Source organism: Salarias fasciatus, chromosome 5 (genome assembly GCF_902148845.1).
Source record: "Salarias fasciatus chromosome 5, fSalaFa1.1, whole genome shotgun sequence".
In the NCBI taxonomy this organism is placed as follows: Eukaryota; Metazoa; Chordata; class Actinopteri; order Blenniiformes; family Blenniidae; genus Salarias; species Salarias fasciatus.
Window position 1 is genome coordinate 15481137 of NC_043749.1, and position 26550 is coordinate 15507686.

Consider the following 26550-nt stretch of genomic DNA (forward strand, 5'->3'; position numbering starts at 1 on the left):
ATATTGCCCGTTGAAATTTCTAAATTGTACACATATTAACTTACAAAGTTAAATAGATCTTATTAAACACTTGACATGGCTGAATATTACTGACTGTATACATCTATGGGATTTACTTGTATTAATTTAGGTACTTAAATTCACGATTGCCCAAACACACTAGTGTGGGGAGAATTTTGAAAAGGCGCGCTGGGCACGGTCTAATCTTCCCCAGGACCTTCTTAAAGCGGTGATCAGAGGAAAATTGCTGCTACGACTTAGAAAACAGAGAAAGCGGAGACGGTTATTTACAGTTTCCGAGCGATTCAGTTTGCAATTGGGACCTGTGTTTTTGTATCAAGTTACTTCACAACAGTACGTGTTTAGTGTAACCTCAACAACAAGCTAGCGGTTTAGGATTTCGTGCTCGCTGGGTGGGCTTTATCCCCAATTCCCCGGCTAGTTAGTTAGCTAGCTGACGGAGCTAGGGGAGCTAGCTGGCTAACTAACGTGAAGTACCGCTTCTCGGCCTTTAGCGACCCGGATTCTACACTGTTAAATCTGAGTAAGTTAACCACAACTATTTATTTTTGTAAATATACAAGCCAGGATGTGTTTATCGTTTCGATACCACGATCGGAGAGCAGCGCTACCTGTGTGTGTGGGGGGGACGGCATCTCAATCCAAGTAACATATGAATGGGATAATTGAGTTTATGGTTAACAATGACTTATCAACTTTTTTTTGACGAGAATTTGGTTAAAGTAAGATTCTGTGTTTGTATCGGTGTTGATTTTCTTAACGGCTTCGCCTCCTATTTGGTTGTTACGGCTCATTTGCCAATTAGCAGCACCTGTTGTAGTCAGCGGTAACAGACCTGCCACCTCACCTGTCTGCGCTTCGTTAATTGGCTGTTAGCATTGACCGAAGGAGTCTCACGGTTAGTCGACAATGACCGAGAGTGGTAGTCATTCGTTTTGGTGAATTTCTTCGTCTGTGTACCTTGTTCTTTTAGATAAGAACAACTGTCACTTTCTGTTTGCAGTGCGACGAAGGCGTTTTTTTTGCATGTTCCGGAAATTCGTGGGGTGATGCGACGTTCCGACATATACATTTTTAAAGATACATTTAAATTGTGTTCAAGTTACTGGCTTTACTAAAAGGGCTGATGCTGTACCTATGCGGTTTTCTCTTCTGAAAACGTTCATAGAGCCCGTCTTTGTACAAAAACCTATGGAATTACCTGAAGAAAGGCACACGTCATTACACACGATCTACGTCTGTAATCTGAATTTCCGAATCTGTTTAAACGCCAGATTAAACTCTCACCCTGTGTGACCAGTTCTTTGCTTTAAGAACTTTGAATCTTTGCTTCTCACAACCACAGATTCGCTGTTGGCCTTGGAGCAGTTTGTTCTGTCTTACTCAGTCATGGAGAAAGATGCCTATGAAGAACAGAAGAATGAAGATGCTGCTGTGGAAGAGTCGAAAAAGCCAGCAGCCACAGCTCCTCACAGATATACGAAGGTGACTAGAAAGCTCTACTGTAGGATTATTTGGTGATTGTATATTTTTCCATCAACTAACTTGATCACTGTCAATTATTTTACAGGAGGAGCTGCTGGAAATAAAGGAATTGCCCATATCCAATGAAAGACCTGAATGTCTCTCTGAGAAATATGACAGGTACGCACTTGTCTTTAGATGTAAAATATGTTGTCTTACTATGCATAGTAAAAAGGGTTTCCATAAAATCACTCTTAAGCCTATTTAGCCCTGGATGTGGAACCATTGCGTCAGGCAATAGAAGCCACAAGCGTTGGCTCTCATTGAAATAAGCAGCTGTTTTTCCACTGGATGCATTTCACTTGCGGCTTGACTCACTTGCGGCTTGACGCACTGCAGCCACAACAGTCGCAAGTGATCTAACAGAGTCCATTTTCTCTGCATACGTCAACCAGCATGCAAGGAATTGAACAAAAGATGACAGACTTGTCCTGCCCCTGAATGACCGGATGCCATTGCTCCAAAATTTAAAAATCCCCCCTTGTTCTCGGCAATGCATACGCATCTGGTGGGGATGGCAGACCTCCGCTGTGGAGCTTCAGATCCATCCCGCATCCAATGTAAACTGAGCTTTAGAAAAATTATTCAGTGGTTTCCCATTTTGTCATGAGTCTCAAATCAGTAGTTGCATTAATAATCGCAACTTGTGTGAATGGCAGTGAAAGCCTCGCATCATTTAGCTTTTTCACTGCACATAAAATCTTTTTTTTTTCTTCTTCTTCCTACTTTTGAGATTGGACTGTTGGGTTTATTTTGTTTGGGATAACTGACTTTTGTCTTTTTAGAACAAACCCAATAACTAATTTTTACAACAGTTTGTATACTTTTGACTCGCCCATACTTAAGCGTATCTTAGACATAAATAATTTAAAGATCTGAGTACTCAAGAGTTTCTTTCCCTTGTGCAGCTGAAATTGTAAAATTTGTTGCTTCAGTTGATTTAAAATTTTTGAAATGGAGCTGATTTTTAAAAGTACTGTTATCGGTGTGAAATTATTGGCAATGTTCATTAGGACGCCAAGTTGTCCTCAGGATGTGCACTCCAGTCAAATTTGCATTTGTTTCACTTAACTAGTCAGTAAATTTTGAAGGTAAAATGTTTAAAGAGCACCAATGTTGCAAATGCTTGGTTAACGATTGGTTTAATGTTGATGCATCTTCTGAGTAAAATGACCATTAAAAATGTGGTAGTTCACTTATATTCAACTCTCGATTCTTGCAGTCCACATGAAAACTGGACGCATTCAGTTTTGTGGCTTACTTTTTGTTGACATTGTTTAAAATATCAAGCAACCTTGTGCTTGGGTTGCTCACTGTTGTGATCTGCAGTGTTTTTGTGTTTTGCGGTGTTGTGACTATCACATTCAAATGAATGTGATTACTGTGAATATGATGAAAATTGACGATGTGCACCTACATGGAAGTCTGTACTTCAAATAAAATATTTAACATGGTCAATTTTATGAAACTTTTTATCTCTAAGTAGTGCTTCATAGAATTGCTAGTTGTCTCCAAAAATCAAGACTGACCATGATGTAGACACTTTGCTTGTAAAGAGTTGTTAGTTTTGAGTGTTGTTTGCCTATGAGTGTCCTAAAATGTTTATCTAACCTCCTAATGATTCACTTTTATATGCTAAATAGTATGTCTAATTGTGGAATTGAATTAATACAGTGATGGCGTCTGGGATCCTGAGAAATGGCATGCCTCGCTGTACCCTACTTCAGAGCGAAGCTCTCCTGTGGATGGTTTTAAGAAGGACTATGGGGAGGATCGAGTTCCCCTCAAGCGAAGACTCCCAGGTAAATATAGAAAACCTTGAACACAAAAGGTGAAATAATCTTATGTCCTCTAGGATTTCTCGCAAAAGAATTGAATTTGATCTCCCAGTTACAGCCACCTGTACCCCCCCAAAAAAAACACAGCAATACGCAAGGCGATTGTCCAATTGAAGTACGTCTGCTTTAACTCATCTAGATCCCCGTGAACGTTTGAAGGAGGATGATCTGGACGTGATACTGAGCCCTCAGCGACGTAGCTTTGGAGGTGGATGTCAAGGCAATGCTGTACCTGCACCCCACACTCGTCGCCCAGTCAGCCCCCTGGAAAATAAGGAAAATGAGACGATCCGTCTCGGAGGGGCGCGCAGAATCGGCAGTGGCCGCATAATGGCAGCCCGTGCATTTGAGAGAGAAGCCCGTGCAGAAAAGGAGAGGGATCGTGAGCGAGATTTTAAGGACAAAAGATTCAGGGTTGGTTTATTCTTTCTGCATTTTGTCATTCATATCACATTCCTTCACTTTTTACCTTTTAAAAAAAAAAAAAAAAATTCACTTAAGTTTCAAATATTTAAATGTTTAGATCAGGGGTATCAATCTCGGACCCTGGAGGGCTGTAGCCCTATATGTTTTCCTATTTCTTCCTGCTTTAACACACCTGTATCTCATGAAGGTGAACTGAGGTTCACACCCCTGGTTTAGACTGAACAGATTACTTTAAACATTAAACAAAATGAGGATCCATTGCCGCCTTTAATTGTGCCAAAAGAAAGCAGCCTCTATAGATGCTCTTTCAGTGTTTTTGCTGTTAAGTTTTCCAGCATGAAACGGGCTTCATTTGATTTTACTATTGACATTGCTTTTGTTTAATCATGCAGAGAGATTTCGGTGACAAACGGGTCTTCAGTGAAAGAAGAAGGAATGACTCCTATGCAGAGGAGGAGCCAGAGTGGTTCTCTGGGGGGCCTACCAGCCAGTCTGAAACAATTGAGCTCATTGGATTTGATGACAAAATCCTGGAGGATGATAAACGAAAATCCAGGCGGTCCAGGAAGCGGACAGAATCTTTAAAAGAAGGCATGTGAAAGCCTCTTCTTGCGTTACGATTATGCTGCAGTACAATTTAAGGTCTTGTTTTGAAAGCTGCTTTATTGCGACAGTTGTTTAAAATTGTCACGTTTCCTCTGCAGCAGTGGAATGTAATGGTGGACAGGCTGAGGAGCAAGAAGTGAGTTTGCGGTCTTCAGCTGATCAAGAAGTCCCCCACCCTGATGTCTTGCCAGAACAGTCAACTGGAGACTTTGACTTTAATGAGTTCTTTAATCTTGAGAAGACCATGCCAGGACTGGCCTCTGTGAGTACTGGGGGTGCACTGTGGCTTTGTTTGGGTGAGGGGTGTACGTCACGTGTTGGTGTCATTACTTCTTAAACTGGTGGATTTTTTTCTTTTTAATAAAATGTTAAAATTCATAAAAGCTTGACAGTAGAGGTTTTGAAACAATCTCTGAACAAAAAGCCACTCTTGGTGAATAATGCATGTCTTGATTGAAATCTTCAAGCAAATAAAGTGAATGACCAGCTTAGTTCTGACATTTCTTAGAATCAAATGAGCAATTCGACAGTATCTGGATATTTCTTCCAGCATAAGATTACCTCTGCTGCCTTGGCTTGAATTCATAGGTCTTTGTTCGTGAGCACTGTCACTGATTCGTACGCCTCTTTTTCTTCTTCCTCTCTCTTCCATTGGCTTGTGCATGGGGTGAGGGAGAGGTTTGAAATGCTCTCAACAATTCAAATTTATGCCCATTCTGATAGTTGAAGCCTCGATTCAAATTTACGCCCATCCTGATAGTTGAAGCCTCACCGGCACCTTCAGCTGCAGGACTGATCACTTTTGATGTTTTGGTGTACTTGCACTGAGACCTGACCTTGATTACTGACAACCTTGGTTGAATTAGGAATGGTATTCAACTTAAAAACTAGACAAATCTATGGCGCAAGTTGTAACCACTTTTTGTGAGCCCTGTGAAAGGAACTGTTATTTTTCTATATGACTGCATATCATTCTGTACCTTAATGTTGTAATACATTTTGTGGTAAATCAATGGAAACCAGACTGGAAGTAAGTGTAACTCTCCTTTGTCACCTTGGATTTGTGTTTTGCTTTGTGTTTCTTGGTCTGACAAGCCTCTTCGTTATTACAGATGATCGAGGATGTCTTGGGAGAGGGCCCTGTATCTGCCAGCCGCTTCAGCCAGTGGTTCTCAAGTAATTTGAGCCCATCAGGCAGTCGGTCTAGTAGTTTGAGGTCCACACCTCATGAGGAGCTGGAAAAACTAGCAGGTAAGTGATTGGATCCTCTCAGCAGAGGCTAATGTGACCGTGTAGACACTGCAGATGCTTGTCATTCGACCTGTTTTGCCATGGTGTGAATGATTTACTTGGCCTAATTGGTCGATCTGTTAATTTTTCAACTCGTCTTAAAATGATTAAAAATGACTCTGCAAGTTTATGATCAGTTTGGATGAGTGAGTTCCCCTTGGTTGGGCTTTACCTGCTGCCCCACTGTCTCCTCAATATTAAGTGGCTGCTCTTCTATATTCTTGCTTTGCCTATACTGCCCCAACTAAAATCTTTTTTTTTTGAATATTTATGTTGGATGTCTTAAACTTTCAACTGTCTAAAGGACTTGAGCCATGCTGCACATCCCCCAGCCAAGGTCCTGCCTCATTCTTCACACCTATTCAATCATCAGAATGCAAGGAGAAGGTGGATATCCTGGAGCTGCTCCATAAGGCCAAAGTAGACCTGAAGCCCCTCCTCTCAACTTTGTCAGTCAACAAGGCTCGGCTAAGGGAAAGCAGTAAGTGCTGCTTCATTGAATTCAAGGCAAAAAGAAAAACTCTTTACTGTTACATGGTTACTGTTAAATGTCACTTTGTCTGCAATGCACACGCCTTTGATGTGTAAGATTCTATTATATAAGATAATAGAAGATTATATTGGTTCTCAACAGACGGCTACCTAATTAACACTAAAGCAGAACTGTGTAAGCTAGTTTTTCTGGCCTTCAACAGACATTGCAGCGTGTGGTGAAATTTATTGTGTGCACTGTTTTGCAGCTATTGCTTAGCTGCAAAACAGTGCAGCAGGTCATTTTCTTTATCCTGGCCCAATAGTGATCAAGCTGCATTTGTTTCAATTCCAGCCAACTCTGGGGTGGTGCTGTCACTGGAGGAGGTGGAGGGAGAAATGAAGGCGATGAAGCTTGGTTCTGAACCACAGGCACGAAAGGTGCCCCCTCCACAGAGGGGAAATAGCACACCCTTCATGGCCGAGCATTTAGAGGAGGCTCTGACCGGTGGCTCGAGTGCCCGTCCACGCTCACGAGACACTGACATGTCGGCCTTTAATAAACTGGTCAGCAGCATGAAGGCAAGTGGAACTCTGCCAGCTCACCCCAAAACCAGCACAAACAATGTAAGTATTTCTGCTCATTTTTTTTTTGTTCCAGGTATACACTGGATAAGTAACATGAAATGAAATGGGTAAACTTGCGCCTGTTGATGAATACAAGCTTTAAAAAGGGGAAGAAGTTGAGATTTGATGGGCATAAATTTGCTTGATGATGCTGAATGTTTGTGTAAAAACTTTCTGAATGCAAGCCATGGCACAAGTGGGTAATTTCACTGAGATTATGCATATTTGCCACTGGACCAATGATCACTAGTGGGAAAATAACACTTGCATGAGGGACACTTGGATTTCTGTAGGTTCTTCTCAGTTTGTGGAGGTTTCAGAAGTCTGTGAAATGCCTAACGCTCATTCTGTGTTGCAAAATGCCTCATGGTATGCATGAATAATTTCTTTGTCTTTGCAAAAAAACAGCAAACGTCAGACCCAGCTGTGGGCGCACTCTCTGATGGCCCGGTACCTGCTCAGCAGCAGAAAAACATATTCCAGGTGTGTATGTTGTAGAGTGAAATATGCTGATTGGTTTACAGTGGAATATAGAGGCCTTCTGTAGCAAAGAGCTGTTTGTGACACAAAGCATAAAATATATTAAATAGATGAATGTGGAGTGTCTGTAAATTGTATGGGGGTGTAGATCTTGTCCTCAATTCTAAAGCTCTCGACAACCAAGATGGACTCATAGAAAGATTCACTTTTTGAAGGGCCCGCTGTCCAAAGTGTCAAATCACATTGCTTATATGGAGACGAAAAGAATATGCAACTAAGTCTGATGTAGTTTCTTCCTTCGGGCATAGTAAACTGAACAGGCAATTGTTGAACTGCTGTAATTTTTTACTTATTTTAGGAGCTGTTGGGAGTTCGGAGTGGGTCCCCGACGCAGCTCAGTAGCCTGCTGGGCAGCTCTGACCCCGCCACCACTGTCCCTCTACACAGTCTACTACACAAGGCACCTTCACCGCCGCTCTTTCCCCAGAGGGCACCGTCACCCGACTATTTCAGTAGTCGGCTGCAACACTCTGCAGGCAAGTTCCAAAAAAAAAAAGTGTGATTTGTTTGATCACTTGTCATTGAACTTTTGAATCAAATCCACATTTAAAAACTATATATAGAAACTAATTTGGTCTGCATGAACCTCGGGTCAAAGCTTGGTCTTGTTCATGCACTTGCTACTGACATGGCAGATGTATGGAAATGTTTATTAAAGACAGAAGTTCTGATGCAGTTTAAAAACAGTTTGTCTCTTTTCCAATTTACTGTGGAAAGGACTTTGAACGTTTCAATGAAAACTTCCCTCCTTAGGCCCAGTTCATTCAGTGAAAACGCAGACCTTTTTGGGGTTCCGTTCACATGACGTATCAACACTGGCAATTATTCCACATATTGATCATGGATTTCACAGCTCACTTCATTAAAATTACATCTCTATAGTTTAGCTGTCCTACTGACATGTTGTTCGTTCTTCAATGCTGTAGAATTTGATTCTTCCACGATTTTGCAGCAAGACCGATTTAGTCTTACCTGTTGCCTCAAATCCAAAATGCTTCCAAATTAGCATTCTATTGTGTGGAATTACCTCAACTTGATCGGCTGATGCCAGATTACTTGATAATGTTTTTTTTCACACAAAGAACAGCTGTGCTTAGATTTTAGGGAGTAGAGTGGCAAAGGATGAGGATTTTGGTGTTTTTCCCAACTACATTAGATTAATTGCCAAGCCCTAATGTGACTGCAACGCTGCTTAATTACCTTGGTCAATGATTGATTTGTTAATTTGATTGATTTGTTTTCACTGTAATTTTCCTTTTACATTGAGATTAAGAAAATTAATAGATTGCACTTCTTCGTCCCAGGTTTTCCTATGGGTCCTCAGTCCATGCTGCCAGAGCAGTTTGCTGATGTGCACAGGTCCATAAGTCCTGGATCTGTAGCGCACCAACAGGTAACGCATGGATAATGATTGCACATACCCCAGAATATCAAGTTGTAGTGAATGCCTGAGTTCTCTTGCAGATTTCATTTTTGACTTGAAGCTGAATTAGTTTGTGTTTACTGTGCCCCCCCCCCCCCCCCCCCCCCCCCCCCCACATTTGTTTTTGTTTTGGGTCATCTCACCTGTGTTTTGTAGATGAGAGCATTGTCCATGCCCATCAGTCAGGCAGAACTGGAGGCTCTGGCATTCCAGCAGGACCTTGCTCTACATGCCCACCACTCGTTTCAGTCGGGCTACGGCAAGCAACAACAGGACAAGTCTTTTCGTAACCGGTTAGTTTCTCATGTTGGAATTTAAGTATTTAAATGGCACCCGAATGGCTGAATTCCTTATTAATATTAATGTAGCCTAGAAGTGTCAAGGTGGTTGTACTGGGGATATATCTTTTTCAAAAGCTCACTTTCTCTACTGATCCACTGTAACTGGACCAATCCCAAGTGTATGTTGCATCCTTCCTAAAACATTTGAGATGGGTCACAAAGATGGATTTTTTTTTTTTTTTTTGAGTGTGATTGACCTTATACCGTCCTTTGCTTTATTTCATAGGCAACAGCGAGTGATTCGCTCCCCTGGGCCCGGTCCGCAGCCTGCTGGACGAAGCTCTCCAGGCAATGCGGTCACTAGCATGGTGTGTGTGTGTGCCTTGAAATTGTGATAAAAATCTTTACAATCCCTTATCACAAAAGGTCTTTTGTAATTTGTGCCCCTTTGCATTAATTTCTCTCCTTTGTTTTGCAGCTGTCTCCATCATTCACACCCACAGCTGTGATCCGCAAAATGTATGCAACAAAAGAAAAGAGCAGGGATGAGCCTTCAGGTCGTTCAGAGACTAAAGAGGAGTCAGCAGGACATTCTCAAGATGGTATTTTCATTTGATTTGTACAAGTTTGGTTTAAATATTCATTACGAAGCTCTGAAACACTGAGATGTGGGATTTTCCCATTTACAGAAAGAAGCTCCCCAAATCTGTATATGGAGGCGATGGATGGCAGTCTCGCCCAGCAGGGAGGGATAAAGACTGGCCTACAGACTGTGCCAAGCAAGGACCAAGAGCGTCTCAGGCCTGGTTCCACCGGACAGCACGCGCCTACCGTGGGACCTCCAGGGCCATCTTCGTCTTTCCCTCGTCCCATCTACCCAGTGCCAATGATATCCCATGTACCGATGGTGCGTCCTCCTCCCCCCCAGCTTCACCCCAGTGTGGTTCAACGAATGCTGGCGCAGGGTATCCAGCCCCAGCAGCTGGGACCTGCTCTTGTCCAAGCAGGTTAGTAGAATTTGAACGTATGCGTTTAATGTCAGAAATCATTATCACTGATGGTCATTTTTAATTGTACTCACAAGGTATATTTCCATCACATGTTGACCTTGCACAACTTCAAGGCTTGCCTCCTGCCCTCCTTGGACAACCGCTGTACCCTGTAACAGGGCATCCACTACTACCTCCCAGATCAAATACTCAGATGCAGTTGGCAGTAATGCAGCAGCAGCTTCAGCAGCAAAGGCAAAGTGAGTGAGAACAACTTGTAAAATTACTAGTCTGTCCATATTGTATTAAAAAAAAAAAAAAAAAAGTTGGGAAAACTGGAGTGCCTTTTACGTATTCTGTGTTGAAAAGTAACTGTCATGATGTGGACACAAATGTAAGTACTGGCATTTATCAGCTTTTTTTTTTTTCTTCTTCTTCTTTGCAGTGCATCCCAATGTCCAAGGCACTCAGAGCCAAGGTCCCCACCGGACAAATGGCTCCCAGCGACACGGAGGCAGCCCCCCTCTTGGTCTCGCCAAGTGGTTTGGATCAGATGTGCTAGAGCAGCCGCTCCCTTCCATGCCAGCCAAGGTCATAAGTGTAGATGAATTGGAGTTCCGGCCATAAGAAAACGCTGTGCTGGATTTTTTTTTTTGTTTTGTTTTTTTTTCCCCCCCCTCCATCTCCTCATTACCAAGAAAATGTGAACTTTTAATTTGACAGTTCCCAGAACAGGACATCTAGCCATGCTTTGTCTTCAAACTTGAAGTCACTGCTTTTGATGAGGCAAGTGATGGAGATTTGTTTGGCCAGCTGAGTGAATTTTTTTTTCTTTTTTGTATTGGACTCTGCACAGTAAATGTATAGGCTCGATTGTACAGAACATGGGAAAGAATCTTCTCTGTATATAGCTTTGGTGGGTTTTTTTTTTTTATTTTTTTGTTTTTCTTTGCAAGGGAAAGGTGAAACAATCGTAGTTGAGCTGATAAACAGCGAGAGACAAAGTCACTGAGTGCTGGTAGCATTCCTTTTGTCATGTCCACCTTAATTTCCCCCCCCTCCCCCCCCTGACAACTCTAGAGAAGGGCCACCGCTAATGAGAAATGTTGGATTAATGAGGATCTTTAGTGCACCGTGCACATCTTCGTTAATGGAATGGCTAGTGACCCTTTTCTGTTGACATGAAGCATTTCAAGACGCCTCCAGGGGGATGCAGCAACCTGGCTGTGCCTTTTTTGTTTTTCTTTTGACTGTATCCTTACCAATCCTACTTGTCACGAAGAGGGCAGCACTGCTCACGTTTAAGGGTGGTTGGGATTCAGTTTGTGTGCTATTAAGTTATAAAAAGCACAACTAGAATTAATAAATAAAAATCTTCAGTAAAACATTTCTGTTTGATGGTTTTAATTTCCAGTTGTGACCTTGATTGACATGCCATTGTTTACGCTTCCCAATTGTGAAGGAACACCTTCCAAATTTCACTTTAACAAGACAGCTGGTCCATGTTTAATTGTAATCTTACAACAGCGTCAAGTGTTATTCTGTGATGGTGTTGTATTGGTATGAATTATACAGGGTTTTTTTATGGTGCAAATTTGTTCTAGAAAGCATATCAAAATGCTGTTTAAAGAAATAGCCTGTTATAATTAAAACAATACATTTTTACCATTAGAAGTAAAATCAATGTTATCATTTTGACTGGCCTTCCTAAGAGGACCCCCTTTTTTTTTTTTTTTTTTTTTTGTTTGAATAGTTTTAGATTCATTGTTGCCTAAATTTAAAGGGGGGCGGGGGTTGCTTGGTAATGGAAACTCATTTGCAAAGTGTTTCAGTTTCTTTTAAAGAAGTTTATCACTAGTGTTCTGCTGAGCAAAGTCGGAGTGGAAGCAGCAGATTTCAGTCTAAGTTCTGAAGTACTTCAAATTTTATTGGACGTTCAAAGCTTTGATAAATGGTAAATGGACTACACTTGTATAGCGCTTTTTACCCTGCTTGACAGAGCCCAAAGCGCTTCACACTGCAATATCACATCACCCTTTCACACCATACTTTGTGGAGGTAAGCTACGACTGTAGCCACAGCTGCCCTGGGGCAGACTGACGGAAGCGAGGCTGCCAATCTGCGCCATCGGCCCCTCCGACCACCACCAACCATTCACTCTCACAACTTTCATACTAGGCAAGGTGGGTGAAGTGTCTTGCCCAAGGACACAACGCCAGTTTTACGCCTGCGGGAGCGGGGATCGAACCGCCAACCTTCCAGTTATAAGACGACCCGCTCTACCAACTGAGCTACTGTCGCCCCGATAATGTAGTGTTGACTCTTCAGATACAATTTGGGTGTAATTTGAAGTTTTTTACCATGAATAGGAACAGACACTCAAATGTAGACCTAATGATTGCTATGAAATACAGTAGAAAAGATGAGACTCAAAATTACATCTTGGACATATGAAACTAACGATTGCCTAAAAGCTATTAAAAAATCAGGACAATTTAGACTAGATCTAAAAGCCTCAAATTTGATGTGCATCCAAGCATTGAACAGAAGAGGGGTGTGAATGAAAATAACCAAGCTTGGCTACTTTGAAATTGGGGGGGGGGTTACATAAATCAGTAGTAAATAGTGTGACCAATATCAATATTAAATGAATTGTCCCCCCAAAATTTAAATCGATTCACTCTGGTATCAACATTAAATATACTCGGTGTGAATAAATTGACAAAATGTCAAATTAAACTAAGCTTGAAAAGCTGACTGGGGCATTTCAGTGTGACCAGAGGAAAAACCAAATTGCTGCAAGCCTCAGAGATATAGAGGGAGACATTCCGTCTTTGTTTCGAATTATATCGGGCTTCATATCTTTATCATCATGAAACAATTGGGGGCGGTGGTATCTGTCTGCCCAGGTGCCTCTCTCTCCACACTCCGCCCTTGCTCGCAGAGAAGGGGTTTTTTCGGGTCTGTGGTTGGGGGAGGGGTTTCCAAACACACACATACACACACATACAGGAAGAGAACTGCGTGCTAACGTTCGGTTGTTACAACACGAAAAGACCCCCGCGGTGCTGCCGGGGCACGACTCCCCGGAGGGACGGCGGCTACAGCCACAGAATCGCTTCAAAAATGCACGTTTCCGATCAATGCCCGTAGATCCAAAACAAGAGCGACCCCCACCCCCGAAGAAAGCCGGGTCAGAGTTCACAGGAAGCTGGGGGGCTGCCATTTTTCCCCGCTGCTGCTGCTGCTGCTACCGCTAACGTTTAACATTAGATGCTAAAACGACGGGAGGGGCGGCCGTTTTAGGCTTTTGGAGCTAGCTGCTTTCAGTAAGTCGACATCGTGAACACGCAAGTCCGTCATTTCTCCGACCGCTGTCGCGAACAACCATTGTTGTTGGATGAATTCGCTATGGAGAAAGTAGCGGAGCCGTCTTGGACTTCTTCGTACACCTACCAGGTGAGCAAACACAGTGCGGAGATGCTACACAACCTCAACGTTCAGAGGAAAGATGGAGGCAGGTTCTGCGATGTGATCCTGCGCGTCGGCGAGGAGAGCTTCCCTGCCCACAAAGCGGTGCTGGCCGCCTGCAGCGAGTATTTCGAGTCGGTCTTCGACCGTCAGGCGGAGGGCGACGGCGACGCCAAGGAGCTGGAGATGCACACCATCAGCCCCAAAGTTTTTAAAGACATCCTGGACTTCGCCTACACCTCCAGGATCGTGGTGCGACTCGAGTGCTTCCCGGAGTTGATGACAGCTGCCAAGTTTCTGCTGATGCGCTCGGTGATCGAGATCTGCCAGGAGGTCATCAAGCAGTCCAACGTCCAGATCCTCGTCCCGACCTCTCGGGGAGGGGACGCCAGCCTTTTCCAGGCCGCGGGGGCTCCGGAGGTGGGCTTCCCGGTGGCTCACCACCAGGCTGCGGTGAACGGGACGGGAATGCTGGTGAACGGCCAGAGCTTTGCTAACAATGCACAGATGGAGGTGGACGGGGGGGAGAACCCCGCCGCCGCCGCCGGCGCGCTGGAAGACGGAGGCCAGTCCTCCGTGCCCCTGCTGGAGCCCGTCGAGGGGGTGCCGGGCTCCCCGCCGGCGGACATAACGGGCAATGCGTTTAATCACGACATGGGCTCCCCGGGGTCAAAGAGGGGCAGGGGGAGACCCAAGAAACCCGGGGCGCCCATGGAGGCTGTGCACTTGAACCACAGCATCCTGAAAGACAACGGGCTGTTCCCGTGCGGGACGTGCGGGAAAGCCTTCACGGAGGCTTCCCGCTTGAAGAACCACGAGGCGCAGCACGGAGCTTCCAGCGGCGGCGTAAACAACGCGGCTGACAGCCTGTCATCCGCCAGCGGCATCTCTCTGCTGCCCCAGTCCGGGCTGCTGGAGAACGGCGTGCAGCTGCACGCGGGACTCACGCTGGACAACGGGCGCAAGCGGGAGAGGACCCGGCGGCACGTCGGCTGTGACATTTGCGGGAAAGTTTTCCGCGACGTGTACCACCTGAACCGGCACAAGCTCTCGCACTCCGGGGAGAAGCCGTACGCCTGCCCGGTGTGCGGGCTCCGGTTCAAACGGAAGGACAGGATGTCGTATCACGTGCGGTCCCACGACGGCTCCGTGGGGAAGCCGTATGTGTGCCAGAGCTGCGGGAAAGGTTTCTCCAGGTGAGCTGAAGGCATCGTTTTGGAGTTGTTAGAAACAATGCTGTGACAGATAGTCATACACACTAAAGTTTGCTTTGTTTGCTGCCTTAAAGTGTAAATCATATTGTTCAGATAATTATTATTCATATATTGCACTCATGTTGAATTGGCACAATGTTAAATCTGAAACTGCATAAACATAAGGCATATAGCCACTAAAAGACAAAACATAGAGGATTGATTTAGTCACCTTTTCACAGAAGACATTCCCTTTGATGCAACAGCTTTCTTATTTACAATAACCTTAACCATCTGAATTGTTGCACTTGCTTGGATCCAATATGATTTGCTTTCATCCAGAGAATCCAATTAGCAGCCCTGTGGTTCCAGGCCTTGTTTCTAACTCACTGCCTCCACCTGCTGCTGTGGAGGGTAAACGTGCTCATTGTAGCAAAAACAGCAGTGACATTTTCCACAGTGCACTTAGCAAAAACATCATAGATTCATAATGACAGTTCAGTTCAAGAGGATAAGGTCAGGTAAAAGTTTGTTTTTAGATCCAGTATCTCAGCTGAATTCATTGCCATGGCCTGCAGTAGTTTTTCTTACAAGCTTCTGTTGCTTTTGTCCCGCCAAACGGTTCCTTTGTTGTCTTTTCAGACAATTCTCACTTTGTTTTTGTAAGTTTGCACACAGAGATGGGACATTTCCACTCTAACACCTGCGGCTTTTCATTTTCCCGGAGCTTATATTCATACTGATAACATTAGCTCTAATTGTAGGTGTATGGGTGATATATTTCACTATTTCGTTCCGTATAACAGATGGTCAAGTATTTTTCCATCCATCTTCTTTATCACTCAATCCTGTGCAGGGCCACAGGGTGCTGGAACCAGCCAGTCCCAGTTTACTATGGGCGAGAGCAGGATACACCCTGGACAGGTCACCAGTCCATCTCAGGGCAAACACAGAGAGACAAACACACACTCATGTTCACATTTAGTCTCCATTTACCAATTTACCTCATGTGCATGCTTTTGGACTGTGGGAGAAAACCCAGGTGCCCACAGGAAGAACATGCAAGCTCCACACAGAAAGGCTCAGCCAGTATTTGAACCCAGATCCTCTCTGTGTGAAGCAAGAGCGTTTACTACTTCACCTCGCAGTCAAGTATTTATTAATCAATAATTAATACACGACTGACTGCCTTTGGTGCTCAGACTGACTGTAAGATAGAAATATTGGTTAATGTCAATAAATCCATGGTATTTCCTGATTCTAGCATGTTTTCTTGCTAAGAAAAAGAAAGTTTTAATATTTCGTATTTATTATACTTACAGTTGTGACCTGTCATTGTCTCTTTCTTTTTTATGAATATAATGTGTCACGTTTGATTTCTAGAATATGGAATGGTTATTTGCAGTGTGATCGTAACGATCATGCATAGTCGAATCCACTGAAGTGAAAATGACTGACAGGTACCTTAAGATGTCCACACTTCAGCCTTGTTTAATTGAGGTGAAAACTCCTGTGTTTAGGTTCAATTCAGCATTGTTTTTGTCTTCTATTAACATTTCAGATTCACATGTCCTCTAAATAGATCATAGGCATGCAGACAGACATGTAAGGACAGAGGCAGGACTAAAAAGGTGATGAAAGCCAAGTGAATTAGATAATTTTACTTACTCAGAAACACAAACACTGTGGATAATGTCATTAAATTCTCAGCCTCTGAAGTATTTCACATTTTGTGATCACTCACATAGTGTTGCGTAGCCTCGCAGTCGGCATAGCTGCAGTCTGTTTCACATAAAACAAAGTTCCTGGACAGATGAGTGGAAGCATGTTCCTTATTAGCCATGTGAATTCATCTACTGGATGCATAAAAAAAAACAATCAAAAAAGCCTTTGAGAAACCAACATTGTCCAAAATGTTAAGAAACACACTCCTGAATCTGTAAGGCAAAAAAAAGAGGAAGTAGCATGTTATACTTGCTCATATCTAGTGATGTTTGTAATTCTAAAATTGGTGGGGGGGAAAAAAGTAAAAGCCCAAAGAAAGAGTTTGAAAAATAAGTTGTATTGGACAAGCTCAGAGAAAGCAATGTCAGAACAAATGGTTTTAGTAAGTGGAACCAGATGTTGGCTGAGTCTAATGAGGAATAATGATGGAAAGGTGCTTATTCACATCTTAACACGTGCGTGAACACAAGCCTTATATTTTCACATTTTTGGTTCCAGACCAGACCACCTGAACGGACACATCAAACAAGTACACACGACAGAGAGACCCCACAAGTGCCAGGTAACATTCACATTCCAAAATACACTTACTATCCACGGACGACGCGCATCAGATGAGGGACTGAAACTATAACACACGTGTGCTCATTTCTGCTTTTCAGATTTGTAATGCCTCCTTCGCTACAAGAGATCGCCTTCGGTCACACTTAGCATGCCACGAGGACAAGATCCCCTGCAAAGTTTGTGGCAAGTTCCTGCGAGCTGCGTACATGACCGACCACCTCAAGAAACACAGCGAAGGAACTCATAACTACTGCGGCATTTGCAACAAAGGTAATTCCTTTCTTTTTAATGTTGGCATGTGGCTTCAAAACAAATTCCTATCAAACATTGTCGTCTCATACGAGACGTCATCAACCTTTATGAATCTCAGAGTTAATTCAAAAGTGTCTGGGAATAAAGATACTGGTTTCATATTTTTGGAATAATTTCTTTTAATGACCTTTGTTTTAAAAAGGTGTCTGTGTCATCGCTTCGGCCATCTCCACTCTCAAGGAAGGCTGTGTGGAGGGTGCTGAAACTGGATTGATTCTAGTTTTTGCCTTGTCTGTGTTGTTCTCTTACAGATAATCAAGGTTTGTTTGTACATACTCCACAAGAGCAGAGGAATTTTTTCTCTCTCCAAGGGCTCACACTCCAGGTTTTGGAGTTTTTTGCAGTTTCTTTCTCGACCTATCATCTGGCCCTGACCTTTTTCTTATGTGGTTTTCTACCATCGTTTATGCGATTGTTCAGAAATCTGAAGTGGAACAGGATTTCCTCAGAGCTTTGCACATGAGTTCCTTGCCAAGTATGAAATGTCCGGACCACAACTGACTTGGTTTTTCTAGCCACCATGAGAAAGTGGGAGCATTTCTCTGTTCTTGCTGAATGTGTATTTGCTCTGAGGGTGTAGGTATGTGATTGAAGTAAAGTCACACCTCTTATAATTGCCAATTGGCAACAGGAAACATCGATACTGAGTCAACTCAACTCTGAGAAAGTTGCATATGAAACTCAAATTTTTATTCATTTGTTGTCCTGCGGTTGTTTGAATTTGAGTTTTGGTAGTTTACGTACTGACCATAACTCATAGCTTATGAAATGTGGGATTCACCACATTCCGATCAGGTTATTAAGGATTTCTGGTGGTTTAGGCTTGTAAAGTTTGCTCATCAAATTATTCTCAGCAGGCGTCTTGCTGTTGGTGCAGTGGTGAAGGAGTGATTAAAGTGGAGAAGAATCAAAACAAAAATTTTTTCTTTGTGATGGGATAACTAACAAGCAGCATTAAAAACATTTTGGTCGTAGTGTTTTCAAAAGATTAGTCCTTCACATGAGGGCATAAATGTAGACAGTGATGCCCATTATTATTGAAAGGCAGAGGTGAAAAGAGGAGCGTTCCTTTTCTAGTTTTGTAAACTCAAAAAAGAAGTGCAGAGGTTTTGTCGCCCAAACTGTCTCGGAGCAGGACGTCGGTGTCGGAACACTCCTCTCACAGGCAACGGCTTCGAGTGTGTCAAGCAACTGCCTTGTTCTTTGTTCTTCTGGTCCCAGGTTTCTCCACTGCGTCCTACCTTAAGGTGCATATAAAGACGCATCATGGCTCTCCACTGCCCCCCACTGCCACAATGCACACCTTCCCTGAGCCAAGGGGGGAGCTGCAGATGCACAACGGCACTCCTTACCACATGGGACGCCAGTGCGCAGTGGAAGGCAAGCAGCCGCCCGCCCCATCCCAAGTTCATGTTTCTGGCTTTCATTTGCTCTGCTGCTGCATTTTTTTTTTCTTTTTGGAGAAACATGCTGCCGCATCTCTGTGTTTGTTTAAACACAAGTATACATCCGTCCCCCGCTTACAGGCTGCTCGAAACTTTACTGTTATCACTTCATTTGCCAGATGCTGCACACCTCTTCAAGGAGTTGTTTTTCCCCTCTTCTTTAACATGAATGGATTTTTTTTATTATTATTATTTTTTTAATTTTGAACTCTAAATCAAGGAGGTCAAGATTCAGTAGGTGACCAGGTTTACTGGGTGGTGATGGAGGTATTAGTGTGCTCACGACTTGCAGAAATAGCTGCAGGAACTGAAGGATTTCAGATCACAACATCTGATAATTAAAATAATTTTACTCTGAAACAAAATCCGCCTTGTAATATGTTCCGATAGTTTCTTTAAAATTGAAAATGATTTGAAATAATTACAGTACTGTCACAATCACAGTACTGTGATATTTCATTCACATTACTCGCACAGGATAAATCCAGCTTTTTATCCCTCCGTGAATTGGATATTAAGTAATGCAAGTGTTGGAATGCCTCTCATCAGACGCACTGGTTGAAGGTGTATAATACATGTTTGCGGGCTGCCAACGTAAGAATTTGGAGATTTGAGCCACCTCTGCTTGGGTGTGTGTGTTTTGTGTGTGTCCAGCATGGCCATGGCCGTATGGTTAACCGTGCCTGTATCTGCTTGGCTGCTTCATGAGCAGTTGTTCGGCTACGCACAGTGTTGCATGATCGTCCTAATATACGCTCCATTTGCCCCGGATTCATTGAAACCCTCTATAGTTGTGCCATTTCCGTCAGGAAAAATGGCAATGAAGACACCGTGGACTGTGAGCCACGGTGTGGGAAGAAAATGAATGATTGGATCAACAATATGCTTGTCATGCTGAGGTAGTGTAGATAGCAGTTGATTGCATCAAGTTGTGATTAAGCAGTTTAAATCATTAACGTGGTATTATAATAATAAGGATTTTAATTTTGTGTTAAACGCATTAGTACAAGTAACTGCAGTTGTTTTAAGCATCATTATATTGTACCAAGTAGCATTACGTTAGGGAGGCTGGATTTAATTCAATTTGAACAAAAGTGGGGGGAAATATATTATCAGTGTGAACTAACTATTGAAAAAGTTGTGTTGTTTGCTTGAGATAATGATTACGTGTTTTCTGCTTTGAAAACCAATCATTTGAAGAGAATTGTATTAAACTAGAAATAGAACCTTTAAAATTGCAGCTATTTCTTTAATTTACAGGTTGCTTTTTTTTTTTTCAATAATAAAAAAAAAAATCCAGTTTGACAGATTAAGAATGGCTGTTTTTCCTAATAGAGATGTGATCAGTCAATTGGAGGACAGTTTGTCTCTTTCAAGACAATCCTTGTCTGGAAAAATGTTGAAGTGAATTTTGGTTGTTACTTTGTCAGCTTGCAGGATTGTGACAAAACCAGTTTCAGTTGGTATGACCTAAATATTTATCCGCAGTGCCCCATCCATGTTTATGGACAAGTTGTTTTCAGTGGTGATCCTGTGTGTGTGAAGCTGGTCTGTCGGTGTTCATCACCGTTGCTGCAGTTGTACAGTAGCGTGCAGTGGACCTAAATTGTTTGAACTCGATAATTCTCCCCTGCTGTAGTCACTAAATTAACAGATTGAAACCATGTAGTTTGTTGTGAGAAACAAACTGATTTTCTGGAACAATGATGCCCAGGTGTAGCAGATAATGTCAATAATGTTATTGATGAGTTGACCAGCCACGCATCAGCTGGATTATGAGCTCAGGGACTGTTTGTTTCAGAGGCTGCATTTAAAGGCTCATGATGTGAGTGTAACGCACTCCGAGGCTGCTGTAACGCAGCAGCCCCTTCCACAAACCTGTCCTTCGTTTCCAAGACAACACAATATTCAACAGGCGTCTTCCTCGTGGTATTGTCTGTCGCAGGGATCACGTAGAGCTCAGAAACACAACACTGCAGGGGTTTTAGTTTAGTTTGTTGTTGTTGTTGCAATAATCCTAACTAACATAAGATGTTTACAGTACAGCTGGATAAATGTGACCCGCAGGGGAGAATGAAACAGAGTTAATGTCAGGTTGTTCTTCTGCATTGATATATGTACTCAAAGCCATAATTTCACCGATTGTCCAGATTCCGAACACCGTAGAGATGTTTCCTCCAACTCATTACAGATGTTAACCTTGACACCAGGATGAAAGATGTGTGCAGAAATGGCGAGAGATGATTGGAGTCTGTGGCTTCACGAAGCCCGCTTGCTTTTCTTCTTTTCAGTCACCAAAACAAACATGTGACGTCCAAACAGATCAAAGGCAGAAGGGACACAGTAGAACCAAATCTTTCAGGCCTAAGGCAGGACAGCAGATTGGAAATGACCTTTCATCGAGCAAGTCAAACAATGCTCGAAGCTGCTGCTGCACTGACTAAAAAAAAAAATCACAATTTAAGCCAAACAAGACATTTTCTCCTTTAAGGCACCTCTCATCCTCAGTTTGTTTTCTGTCACACATGTACTCTGACTGGAGAATGACCTCATGTGTCCGCTAAAACGTATTTGTTCAGTCTGTACGATTTCAAACAGAGAAAAACGGCAGCATTGATGTTGCTGTTTTTCTGCACTCAAAGAAATGTAACATACATAAAGTAGATACACCTGTGTTTATCAGATTAAAACATGCTATTTGAGAAAGATCTGTACTGGAATGGCACATAAGTTATAATATTTAATCTGAAAGTAGCTTTCAAGCTAGTGGTTGGTTGGTATTCAATGTGTTTTGCACAGATATATTCATTTTTGAAGTATTTTGAATCGCTTTGGGTCCTGTTTAAAAGGACTGGAAAAAAAAAACAGCTTGAATCATTCATCACTTACAGCTTTAGTGAGTGGGCATGGGCATGGACTCATTCATACTCCTCTACCTGTCCAGTTTACTGTCTTCACAAACGGTTTTTTTTTCCCAAATCCTGGTAATGAAACGAAGATAATTCTCTCCACATGGTCTCCGCCGGCCTGTCATGTCTGCTCCTCCTCCCCCCCCTCTTCCCTTCTCCCTGGTCGGGCGTTGTGTGTAGACCTGTGCGCCAGTCGCCAGCTGCTCCTCACCTCGCCTGAGGCAGAGGGCCGCTTTCATGGGCTCTCTGGACACCCGGTTCTTCCCCAGCCGGGCCACTCCACCCTCTGCTTGCAGCCCGAGCTGCTCATGGGGAAGCCAGGTGGGACTCCATATTTCTGGGAGTGTCGCTCTAGCGGGGGGCCTGGCTTCCCCGCCTATGGGCCTGTCGCAGGTCAGTACAGTCCAGCCGGAGGGTGGGCAGGGGCATGGTGCTACCGCATGGCCTATTTGTGTGGATGGACACAGCAGGATTCTCATTGGACACTGGGCAAATGGACTGAGCTGTATGACTGTACGGTTAAATGCTTGTCGCCACATTTTTTTTTTTTTTTTTTTAAGCAGTCGTCTGTTTATAAAACGTAACATTTGATATCCTGTATTAGTATGTAAGTTTTGTTTGTGCTTGATCCCTTCATATTTTAACTCCAGACGCTTATATTAAAAAATTTTCAGGTGCTTCTCAGCTACTGGATGAATGTCGTTTGTTACAAAACTCAATACTATCATTTGTACTCATTAACATTTTTCTTCTTTTTTTTCCCCCCCATGTTTTGCCCTCTTCTGTTTCTGTCCCACTCCTCTCTTTGGTCCATGCCGCGCTCACCCCAGACGGGCAAGAAAACGCCGAAAAATGCCCTCACCTGGAGTCGGAGGAGTCTGACCCTTCGTTCGCGGAATTGTCCAACGGCGAGGAGCTCAAATCCCCCCACAAACCCGAGGAACCCGAGCTGGAGATGCCCTCTCTGGCCTGCAACGGCGCCTCCGTGGGCGCCATGGCCTCCCCGGAGGGATCCAAAGCCAAGACGGACCCTGAGAAGAAGTTTACCTGCGGGATCTGCGGCCAGGCCTTCCGCACCAAGTCCTACCTCAACAAGCACCAGCACAGAGTTCACAAGGCTCAGAAGGCCCAGGGCGTTTCCGGCTCCGGCCTCAGCGAACTGGCCCCCTCCCTGACCTCGCCCTTCTCCCCACAACAAAACATGTCGCTGCTGGAGTCGTTCGGCTTCCAGATAGTCCAGTCCGCCTTCGCCTCGTCGCTGGTGGACGCCGAGGCGGGACAGAGCGGGATGGACTTTGGCGGGAAATGACACTTTTTGCTCTCGTGCGCGGTAGCAAAAACCTCGTTTTTAGGACAAGCCGGGTCACCCACAGAAGATGCTCTTTATTTGGGAATAACGTTGCCTCAAGACTACTTCTGTTCGTCACGTTGCTTACTGTGCATCCAAGATTTTCGTCTGAAGCTGCCATATAATTCCTACATTTTTCTACTTTTTCGGGTATGAAAAAGACGTCTTTGCTGTTTTGATTTTCTATTTTAAGATTCGACATGAAGGGTCTTGTTTGCTTCTAAGTGACGTGGATCTATTGAAGTTCTGTTTCCTTCCGCTGTTCCTTCGACTTGTGAGTTTTTGAGCTTTCTGCGCCACAGAGATGCTTCTTGACAATAGGCGAATTACTTCTGCCATCCTTAAGATGAGTAACTGTCTTTTTTGCCCACTTTCACTGCTTTTGTGTGATTGGTACCTCAATCTTAGACCATTAAAAGTGTCTGCAGTGCTTCGTATTATCCGTTCCTGTAAAGGTTGTACAGAGATGTCTTTACCTCAAAACAACAAGAGGGCTACATTCTGCGTTGGCTTCATTTTTCATGATTTTTTTTTTTTTTTTAAAGACAAGAGACTTGAATTGGAAAAGTTTTGATTGCAGGTTTTCTTGAGTCTGTTGTTAATGGAGAAACTTTCCTAGCGGTCTCACAGCACATTTCATGGCATTTTTGTGGAACTTGTCAGTTTTTCTGATCACCATATGTTGTCCAGAACATTTTGAGAAAAAACAAAAAGAAAAAAAAAAAGCAGTTTGCAGACTTTATAGCTGGGAAGCACTTTTTAAAATGCAAAGAAGTCCGTCTTTTTTTTTTTTTTTTTTTTTTTTTCAATGTTTATTTGTATGTGTGTAATTAAGGAGAGGAAAGCCATGACGATACATAACCAATGCGGTGTACAGGATCGCATTTGAAACGGACAGTTTTCTGTTCTTGATGTCTGAATGAATCGGATGTAAAATCTGTCTTGAAACGTGCTTTGAGCTGGTTAGGACCGAAGTTTCTTCCCCCTGCTACAATCACAGTGTTCCCGATTCATGTTTGTTTGGTGTTAAATCAGTTGTGTGTATGAAACGAGGACCAAGGTCAGGTATATTGTCAGTATATATTTTGAAAATCTAGATTATATTTTATTAACTTATTCATGCCCTCGGTTCTGTCTGCTTTTTTTTTTTTTTTGTTTGTTTAAAAACAAAAATCCTGCGATTGGCTCACATTTGACTCTACTTCCCTCTGAGTTCTGTGAAATGGAGATTTGTGCGTTACACGTGTGTTTTGTGACAGCCAGAGGTGCCGAAGAAGTGTTCCATCATGAACCGCCGTCCTCCGGCGCGACAGAACGTGCTGCAGAATCAACAAATGAAGCTTTTTTTTTTTTTTTTTTTAATTGGACTGCTCTTCCCATCCCTCAGGATGGATCATGTGCCGCGTTTGAACGAGATGCAGCGTCTTAATGTGCAAACATGCTGATTCCACGATAACAGAAGCAGAACTCGCCACTTCCTCCACATCGATACACAAAAAACGGTCTTTTTAGGTTTCTTAATTTATTTTCAACGACAGAATCTTAGGACCACAGTCAGGAGAATAAAATATGACAGTTATATTTTCTTTTGCGCTTAAGAAGCCTTTCTAACTCTCAACTTTATGCATGCATCTTCATACGATGCCACATATTCGAAAATCCAACTGGGCACTGACTAAAAGCAAACTGTGTGAAAGATAATGTAATTTAACCAGAGTTGAAGTTTTAACTGCATCAAGCTATCAGCAATGAATCTGTATTTGTTGCCTGTCTTTTTTTTTTGTTTGTTTTGTTTCAGGTATTTAAGTGATTCCATCCCTTTGTTTTCACTCGGTATAAACTTAGACAGTGTAATATTTCTGCTTTAGTAGCTACAATAAGTGAAACGTTGATTACTGTGGGTTATTCCTCCGTGTTTTCCTGAGTAGCTGCAGCTCTGGTTAAAGTACATTTTGATATATCTTAGACAAATTAGGCGAGCCCTCTGCTAATGGGCTCGCATGGACTATTAGAAGAAATGAGAACAATCACAGCCAGCCTGGAAACGTTTAAAAAAAAAACAACAAAAAAAAAAAAAATTGATGAGAAGAGATCTGGATCTCAGTGTATGATATGTGGTGTTATCTGGACCTCTTGCACATTGACACAAGTCTCATGAGTTAATGCTTTTTTTTTTATTCAACGAAGAATGATGCAAATCAGGCTCAGTCGTGTGTGTGTGTGCGTGCGTGCGTGCGTTTCTATGTTTCTTGCTTTCTCTTTAATTATGATTTGTGAGTGGTTTAGTCTGTTCAAATTCAGTACATTCCTTTATTATTTATGGTTGTATTGTGATTGTAACAAGTGTATATATCTTTCATATACACACACTATAAATATATATAAATATATATATAAAACCAACCAATATGATCAGTGTTTGTCAATGGTGATTCTGTACATATGAAGATTTGTTTTTTTTTTCCTCTCTCTCTTGTTTGTTTTGTGGAGGGATGTTAAGTTATGGCCATTTGAAGTGTAAACTGCATGTTCTGGCATGCGAGCTGAGCTGGGGACTGAATGTCGATCACTGGTTGGTGGCAGTGGAATCTTCGCTGCTCCCTGTACTATCACTCTGCTCTGGCAGCGCTCACACTGCCAGCTGCACGACTCACATCTCTGACCAAGTCTTTCTGTTTTTCCCCCCCCCCCCCTTTTTTGATCCACTCTGCACTAGTATTTACTCCTTAAAAGGTAATAAGGGTTGTGTTGTTATAATTACTATTTGGAAAAATGAAATACTGTATTAAATTCAGTGGGGTTTTTCTGTTTTTGTTTTTTGTTTTCTTTCTCTCTCTCTCTCTTCTGGGGATACATGGTTTGTTTCACTCCTGTTGGTACTCGAAAGGTAAAATATGATTTCATGGATTATTTATAACCACACGTCTTTGCTTTCTGCTTTTGGTCTGTTGCAAAGTGCCTTCCAAATACTGATTGTGCACAGCAGTGGATTAAAAAAGGTCCTCTTTTCTAAAGGTTAAGAATTGTACAGAGTGACTTGCATTGACACTTTTGTATAAAAAAAAAACACACAAAACGTACAATATGTTAACTTGGTATTTTATCATCGTACTCAACAAAAATTCTCTTAAAACATGTGAACTACATGTTTTGTTATAACGTCTTTGGACATATTTCAATACAAGCTTACTTTTCTATAGATATTTGTTTTTGTACGCTGTTATTGAGTCTCATCTCTCTTCTTGGTGCAGAGATGAGCATCAAATAAATTGCAACTGAAAACCTGATTTTTCTCGAGTGATTATTACTAATAGTACAGAGCGACGCTTCAAATCGACATTTGCACAGTGTGGACGGCGTCCAGTCTGCAGAAATTTAAATACCTGGGTGATTGTTAGTGCTAATAGGCCCTGTGCCCCGGAGCTCCTCTGAAGGCTGGAGAAAGTCGCTTCCGGGCTGAGATTCTTCTTGATTTGAAAGCAAATATTTTAACTGTCATAAAACTGTAAGTAAAGAAAGCAATGGCAGAAGACTTCTCTAAAAAGCA

General features: G+C 42.7%; 2 protein-coding genes across 8 annotated transcripts; both read left to right on the top strand.

Annotated features, from left to right (window-relative positions):
* The first annotated feature begins 237 nt into the window (after window positions 1-237).
* eif4enif1 (eukaryotic translation initiation factor 4E nuclear import factor 1) lies at window positions 238-11423 on the top strand. 5 transcript variants are annotated; one of them, XM_030091322.1, is made up of 19 exons: window positions 238-544; window positions 1367-1506; window positions 1592-1665; window positions 3220-3347; window positions 3523-3797; window positions 4202-4400; window positions 4514-4677; window positions 5528-5666; window positions 6010-6186; window positions 6532-6803; window positions 7212-7286; window positions 7642-7819; window positions 8648-8736; window positions 8923-9059; window positions 9334-9415; window positions 9526-9649; window positions 9737-10054; window positions 10171-10296; window positions 10482-11423. In XM_030091322.1, the coding sequence occupies exons 2-19, from the start codon at window positions 1411-1413 to the stop codon at window positions 10661-10663; spliced, it is 2835 nt and encodes a 944-aa protein (XP_029947182.1). In that variant the 5' UTR covers window positions 238-544; window positions 1367-1410; the 3' UTR covers window positions 10664-11423. The 5 variants fall into 5 exon arrangements, with proteins under 5 accessions (XP_029947182.1, XP_029947179.1, XP_029947184.1 ...); XM_030091319.1 differs by having other exon boundaries at window positions 10132-10296; window positions 10482-10663; XM_030091324.1 differs by having other exon boundaries at window positions 6079-6186; window positions 10132-10296; window positions 10482-10663.
* A 1604-nt stretch (window positions 11424-13027) lies between these two features.
* patz1 (POZ/BTB and AT hook containing zinc finger 1) lies at window positions 13028-26001 on the top strand. Of its 3 annotated transcripts, XM_030091328.1 has the most exons (6): window positions 13028-14703; window positions 16924-16987; window positions 17088-17259; window positions 18523-18681; window positions 21836-22048; window positions 22486-26001. In XM_030091328.1, the coding sequence occupies exons 1-6, from the start codon at window positions 13448-13450 to the stop codon at window positions 22962-22964; spliced, it is 2343 nt and encodes a 780-aa protein (XP_029947188.1). In that variant the 5' UTR covers window positions 13028-13447; the 3' UTR covers window positions 22965-26001. The 3 variants fall into 3 exon arrangements, with proteins under 3 accessions (XP_029947188.1, XP_029947186.1, XP_029947187.1); XM_030091326.1 differs by lacking the exon at window positions 21836-22048; XM_030091327.1 differs by lacking the exons at window positions 18523-18681; window positions 21836-22048.
* Window positions 26002-26550: the final 549 nt, after the last annotated feature.

Bases quoted from the DNA above. Each gene is read 5' to 3' on its own strand.
- eif4enif1 (XM_030091319.1), top strand. From the start codon at position 1,411: ATGGAGAAAGATGCCTATGAAGAACAGAAGAATGAAGATGCTGCTGTG. The intron at 3,348-3,522 runs GTAAATATAGAA...TAACTCATCTAG, and splicing joins CCTCAAGCGAAGACTCCCAG to ATCCCCGTGAACGTTTGAAG. The intron at 9,650-9,736 runs GTATTTTCATTT...TCCCATTTACAG, and splicing joins AGCAGGACATTCTCAAGATG to AAAGAAGCTCCCCAAATCTG.
- patz1 (XM_030091328.1), top strand. From the start codon at position 13,448: ATGGAGAAAGTAGCGGAGCCGTCTTGGACTTCTTCGTACACCTACCAG. The intron at 16,988-17,087 runs GTAACATTCACA...TCTGCTTTTCAG, and splicing joins AGAGACCCCACAAGTGCCAG to ATTTGTAATGCCTCCTTCGC. The intron at 22,049-22,485 runs GTCAGTACAGTC...CGCTCACCCCAG, and splicing joins CGCCTATGGGCCTGTCGCAG to ACGGGCAAGAAAACGCCGAA.